This window comes from Oratosquilla oratoria, chromosome 31, assembly GCF_046742065.1.
Source record: "Oratosquilla oratoria isolate Oo_2021 chromosome 31, ASM4674206v1, whole genome shotgun sequence".
NCBI lineage: Eukaryota > Metazoa > Arthropoda > Malacostraca > Stomatopoda > Squillidae > Oratosquilla > Oratosquilla oratoria.
Genome location: NC_134807.1, coordinates 2,204,007 through 2,211,506, shown reverse-complemented (window position 1 = coordinate 2,211,506; position 7,500 = coordinate 2,204,007). Strand labels below are relative to the sequence as shown.

Genomic DNA, 7,500 nt, shown 5'->3' with positions numbered 1-7,500 from the left:
AAACATTGATGAGCTTGAAGAGGTGAAATACATAACAAATCCTGAAACTTCATCATTTGTTCTCGGAAAAATTATAATTGAATTGTATTCTGCTTTGTCGACCTATACTGTGATGAGGAGTTTTTGTTCTGTAACAAGTCATGAAATAGGCCAATTTCTCATAGAAACTAGAAACAGGTTAGTCAGTTTGTGACAGTCATTTCAGCGGCATACTAACTCTTAAGATTAATTTTCTCAAAAGGAATAATTAATTTTCTGAGAAGAAATTGTGAAGTGAATTAACCGGTTACTGACCATTGTCTTTGGTAAATTTGAGTTTCCGAAACTAAAAACAGATTATTCACTTTCTGTGACGAGTCATTTCTGTGGCATAGTAACTCGTGAAATGATTCATTTTCTCAGAAGAAATTTTGAAAAGTGAATCAAGCAGTTACTGACCGTTGTCGGTAAATTTGACCGTCTCGCCCGAGAGCGTCTTTGCTGGCGTCGTCGGAAGGCTCTTGATGTTGATGGCTTCTCCTACGACGGCGTGGTTCAGCAAGACCCTTTGCGTGAAGACAGCATCCTTCTGGAAGTTGGTGTCCTTAGGAATGCCGGTGTTTTTAGGAATGAACATCGTCCACGGTTCCTCTGAAAAGAAGAAAAAAACAATTAGTAAAAATGCAAGAAGTCATTAACTAAATGAATGAAATAAAAATGGAACTAGACGCGCAAGGTTTTTAATAAAAAGAAAACATGAAAGGTTCTTGCCCATGATAACATATGTTCATAAGGACTTAGATATATTGAGGTAATTACTCGCGCACAAAACGCACACACACACACACACACACACACACACACACACACACACACACACACACACACACACACACACACACACACACACACACACACACACCAATATGTTTTTATGTATGTTACCACATTGTTCCACTATAAATACATATGTATACAGAACCAGTACAGATGCAGACAAGAAGTAATGGAAAGAGAAGTGCGAGGACTGAAGTAGACAGCTAATGCATTCAGTTTGATTTGCTAACCTAACGAAAAACAACAATTTACTAGAACCCATACGATCCTAGAGCCTTTTCGGGCAGCTGTCCTGATACTCCTTTGCAGCAAAACATATTATTGACATTCCAGACAGGTGAAGGTTACTGATTGGGTATGCGAGTCGATATTAGTTTTTCAGAATGTATATTTGTGGTTTGTAGGTATTATGAAGCTTGGGTTGAACAGGAAGGGAATGTAAATGAACGTGTAGTTGGTTTGGTGCAAGACATGATGTGTGCCGGCCGTCGTTACGTGTACGTATTAGTAACCTAAGTATTTCGTGCCCCAGATATATTCTTTTTGACATATTTTTCATAATTTTGCGTTTGAAAAGCGTTCCGTAGTCATTAAGCTTTGGGAACTTTGGCTTATTTTCGGAATGTTCAGTTAGGAATTCACAAAATTATGACAAAGGAGATGAAGAAACGTGAAATTATAGAGAGGGAGTAAGGCGAATGGCATTGACGCAGTTTAGTTGACATTGGAAATGTTGCAGCAAATAAACGTTTTCCATATATGATCACTGGGATGTGGTATAGAACTCTGTGTATGGACAGACACGTACAAGGGTATACAACTGTGACAATACAGTATTTGATAAATGCACCGAGATATAGCTGAAATATTTGTTCCGGAGAAATACACTCCGAACGGTGAAATTATGTAAACAATGTTTTGAGAGAGACAAAAAAAAAGTTACAAATGACATTAGGATAGAGATGGGAAGTCAGGGAATGCAGTTAAGTGGATTTAAGTTGTCGAAGTAAACCTGGAAAAAAAATCGAGGGACAAGGGACTGCAACAAATGCGCGATTATGGGGAAAAGTTACAAAACAAAATAGATAAATATTCAATTGCACATAAAATACATTTTATTTTGAATGAATAAGATCATTAATTTAATAAAGTAGACCAGACACTAAAGTATTGATTACGTGAATAAGAGGCCAAGATTCTCACTGCAAGTTATGAAAATGGAATCGTAGAGAGCTCATTCTAGATGACCAATATTTTTGGCTGCTGTTCGGGGGTCACAAGCGAGGTACACTAACGATCCGTTTAGGGACCTCTCGTGGTTAAAATATGCATAATGAGGACCTTCGAAGGTGTCCTATTCTATTCCAGTCACGATCAGTCTTGACCTATTCTATGAGGTTATGCAAATAGAACTTTCGCTGTTATCTGATATATTTGTTAATACGACTTGTCTTCTTGTAAAAGGAGAAATCTAGGGGGTTTAATTAGGTAAATAAGACAAGTGATTTTATCAGGACTTCTAATTGTGACCATATGTATTCTATTCATAATCTAAATATACAAAAAAAATTATCTTAACAGAAAACAACAAATATAGACAGAAGAGGACGTGTGATGCTGACTACAAGTGAAATCACGCTTTTACTGACATTTTGAAGAAATTATTTTTGATACGATCATGTGCTAATGTAAACAACAGAACTGTGAATCATTGTCCTGTTAAGACATTAGACTTACTTGTAAGCTTCTGTGGTCTTGAAATTAGAGTTTATTTACTACTCTACCCAATCATAGACGGAAACTAAGAAGGCTCATTGCATTGCCAGCATTCAATATAAAAAAAAGGACAAAGCCTTAAAAAGTATATAAACAACTATAATATTGGTAGCTGATAAAGTGCTCCCAAATAATAGATATTTAGGAACTAGAAATTTATCAAATGTAATCCAAAAATATTAGTTTAGAAATGCCTAACTTTTTCCACTAGGAAAGAAAATGACGTTTCGGGGCGAGGGGAAATCTTGAAAGGGCACACAGGAGGAGGAGGAGGAGGAAAGGAGAGACAGAAAGGGCGACGACGAGACCCCTTATTATTCGGATTCTTTTTTTCATTGGAGCCGTACATCTAATGACGTTGGAGACAATAAGAATTTTATTAGGTTATTTTGATAAGAAAAATCCTTTGATACAAGCGCAGCGTGAAGTGAACTTTAACAACATCTCAGGACAACTAGACGGTATATCGTGACCTTTCCCCCTTTTTCCACGGCTTCGTCACGGACCAAAAGGGCATTTATGCTCTTGGTGACCTTCCATTGCGACTACAATGGAAGACCAAACCAACGGAGACTTACTGGTCTGTAACAGGGCCGGCTGTGTCTGAAGGTCGGTTAGGTTAGTGAACAAGGAAGTTGGTTTTACTAAGGTTGGATTTTTAGGTGGATATACATGTTCGATTCTGTCGTAGGATAGGGTCGGTGTTGGCCAGGTGTTGTAGGCTTGGCAAAGGTCAGCTGGCTTCCTCCAGGTGTTCGGACAGATCAGGTGCGACATAGACAAGGACCCAATGAGTCTCGTAGCGATCAGGTGTTGAGTGAGACGACTTCCTGACAGGTGTGCAGTGGTAAAGTGTACGGTACGTGCAAAGGAAAGTTGTGTGCGTGTGCTTCTGTGCATCCGTACGCACGTATGTACGGACAAAAACCAGTTATGATGTTATAGAGGTAGCGGGTCATGAGGACTCGAAAGACAGCAGGGTAGGTAAGTGAGAGTTGCGTATGGAAGGGTTAGCAAAGTGGTATGGCACAAGATTCACAAGGACATGGCAAGTATTGCAGAGTCACCAAGACGGAGAGCAGCCAGGCAGCAGCAGCATATGTGGGGCAAGGCTGTTGGCGTCGAAAATTGATGGTGTTCGGAACCTGGAAAATCATCGTACCTTTTCTCGGAGAAAATATGATCTTTTCTAGCTAATACGGATAATGCTTTTATGGACGCTTTCTATTCATCAAAATAAGATTTTGAATGTAGTCCTGGTATTATATTTTGTACACATAACCTAGAAAAGTAATTGAACTGATATAGCGACGCGGCATTAGTTGCCTACATATATGGAGATGTTAATACCAGATGTAGGATTTGTTTGTGTTGATTCTATTGTATCTGGTTTTATTATCTATTTGTTGGTTATTTCTAAGAAAAGAAAGTTAGGTAGTTTTCATTAACAACCTACTCCAAGACGCACAGCTCGATATACACATGTTACACATACGATGAGTGGTCTGCTTCTTCATCTTGTGCGACCTGATCAAACGGGCCACTAATACTCGTGTATTAACACAGTTAGTGAATCTGGATAGGAATACACACATAAAAAGATCAATATAAAGAACTGCTATGAACAAAGATAAACTTTTTCCTATTTCTTCGTCCCTGCTCCGACTGGAATTAATCTGAGAAGCTATGGTATGGAGCGAACACGACACTGACCGAGCCGGGAGACGTCCGTAACTTGTGTAGGGGTCCACACAAAAACTTCACCGGCCGGGTGGTATGGGCCACGCAAGAATCAAACCTGGCGGTGATGGGATGGGGGGTGAGGTGGGGTTAAGGCATGATAACATGGCTTTAGTTTGGGGTCAGATGAAGGGGTGGAAGGGGTCGAGGCCAAACGGGGGCTATGATTAGGCTCGCCTTATGTGGGGAGAGGGAAAGTGTTGAGTGCATGGATGGAGAGTACGAGCGGGTGCTCGGGCCAAGCTATGGGCGGATATGAGGACATGTACAGTATACGAGCATCTGTGACCCAGCTGAGTTTGCACACACACACACACACACACACACACACACACACACACACACACACACACACACACACACACACACACACACACACACCTACGACTGTTGCTCTTTTCCTGTGTACTACACTTCGGTAGATATACACACATTATACATATGTAGATATATATGTATATATATATGTATATATATATATGTATATATATATATATATATATATATATATATATAATTGTGTTTATGCATGCTTTATCACAAACGTACAACTGTAATTTGAAATATGGTATTACAACTTAGAAATGGAAGAAACAAATGTTAAAAGAAGAAATACTACATAACACAGAAATGAAAATTGATGGGGCGTGAGTGTGTTAGGTCGTAAATAACACGAAAAAAACGAAAAAAAAAGAATATATGTTTTAAAAGCTAGATTTTTTTTTATTTGTCAGCGTCACTGAAGATATATTTTAAAATCTTAGTCTTGGTAAATTTTCCCACTACCTTTGATTGTGTGAAAAAAGTCGAGGGTTTGGCTGTTGAGAAAAACGACAATAAAAACAAGAATCATTATGAGGAGAAGAAGGAAGAGGAGGATACTCGTTGACAATGGCCCAACAATTGGTGGTCTTCTTCATCTTAATGTCTTTGTTTATTTGCAACTTGGATTTGTTTTATGCGTCGCTCTACACAAGAGGATAATTATTGCGGGGGGAAATAGAAAACTACAGACACAGATACAGTACAGTACATGGGCATAAAACCTATCGCTCACACACACACACACACACACACACACACACACACACACACACACACACACACACACACACACACACACACACACACACACACACACACACACACACACATACACACACACACCCTCACACTCACTCCTTCACACACACTCACTCCTTCACACACACTCACTCACTCACTTGCACACACACATACACACACACACATACACACACACACACACACACACACACACACACACACACACACACATACTCGCTCACAAGCAAAATAGAATTCAAGCACACACAGTATGTATGTATACAATTGGTAGATGACACCACCCAGTTTCCCCGGATCTTCCTAATTATTCTCAGGGATGTGTGTGCACCACGACTACTACTCACTTGCTGAAACCAGGAGGCAAAAGGTCGTACTAACGAAGGCTCCTCCGGCCTCTTTAGATATGTGTGTGTGTGTGCGCGTGTGTGAGTTTTGATTACTGCTTCAAATGCACCAAGCGAAATGTAGTCATGCCTGTGTATATAACGGACACGTTCATAAAGAAGGCCTAGGATGCGGACCTCGGGAGATCAAGAGAGCACGGCGTAACTGGATTGGCTATGGAACACCAAATAAACATCGAGCTTCTAAACAGTCCGACCGACCGTCATCACAAGCAAAAAAATACTGTTTATTGTTTACCGACGGCTGACAGAATCTATTAGTAGCAGTTCATTTGATTTAAAATGTGACAAGGTCTTATTTCTTGTGCTAACGAGTTGAGCCTGCGTATACTCACACACGGGTCCGCACACACACACACACACACACACACACACACACACACACACACACACACACAGTCCTATTTGTGTGTGTGTTTATCTAATTGTAATAAACAGGAAAGTAATTCAACTCCTTGGATCTTTCTCTCCAACTGGTTTTAAAATTTCTCATGATCTTAGTTTGAATGACCTCGTATAAATTATTTCAAGAATGGGTGCATCTTTATGGGAAACTATCATCTTGACGTTCGTTAGACTTGTGTTGTTTTTTAATTAGTTCCCATGACTTTATGACCCTCCCTCGTGCCAAACCAAAATATTTTCTCTGTTTTATATTTTCCCTATAATAACCTTAACACAAAAGTCATAAACATAATAACATAAGAGTGGAGGAGGCTATACGAGACCATAAGGCCTACACTAGGCAGTTCCCCGTCCATTACAACCTGTCATCTCTACTCATAAGATTATCTAATATTCTCTTTCAGACAACCAATTGTTTGGCGCCCCCCACTACGACGTTGTTCTTGTTGTCTATTCCATTCGTTAACCACTCTATTGGTAAACCAGGTTTTGCCTATTTCTCTCTAAAACCTAAGTTTGTTCAATTTAAATCTATTACTACGAGTCCTGATCCGTAGTTAACTCTTTCTCTCTCTCTCTCTCTCTCTCTCTCTCTCTCTTTCTTCTTCTTTTCTTTTTCTTTCAGTGGTGTCAGGTCGAGTGCCTTCAGTCCCTCTTAGTGCCCTTCGTATGCAAGGATGAGCGCACCAAGGTGGCCGGCCGGCCGGTCCTCACGTTCTCTGTAGGCCATCCATCTTGCTTATATCCTTCACTCTCTACAGAGACCGTACCATACTATGCACTATCTAATTTAGGGACTGTGTGTGTGTGTGTGTGTGTGTGTGTGTGTGTGTGTGTGTGTGTGTGTGTGTCAGAGCCTAGAAGAGGCGCTAAGACTGAATCTTTCACTGATATATATGTACTGGTCCCTTTTTGATGTGCACCGAAGAGATAAGTTGAGTCACAAGAAATATCTCCTTGATGATCAACAGCTGAATTCCACGGCCGAGCGAGTTGCCTGCAAGGACCCAACATCTGTGCAAAGGCAGTGAAGGGAAGGTGAGGAGTTTAGGCCAAGAGGCGCTAGGTAGCTGCGGCCGAAGCCGTCAGCAACGCTCTATTAGTCGTTTCAGGGACCGTTAGGGCACGTAACAGTCACTGTTGGGAATCTGAGAGGAGCGCGGGATTCGAACACCCAACGAAGCAAGGGACTGCAAGACCAGCAGGACACATCCGATGGCGTCAACAGCCCAGTGAGGGGGGACGATTTTGTAAAGAAAACAAGGCACCCTGA

General features: G+C 40.7%; 1 protein-coding gene across 1 annotated transcript in view; it reads right to left on the bottom strand.

Moving 5' to 3' along the window:
* The window catches only part of LOC143041402 (uncharacterized), a 94,108-nt gene that overhangs the window by 11,798 nt on the left and 74,810 nt on the right, over window positions 1-7,500 (bottom strand). Inside the window, exon 2 of the mRNA XM_076213230.1 lies at window positions 439-630. Coding sequence (XP_076069345.1) covers window positions 439-630 — 192 coding nt within the window. The remainder of the gene's footprint in view (window positions 1-438; window positions 631-7,500) is intronic.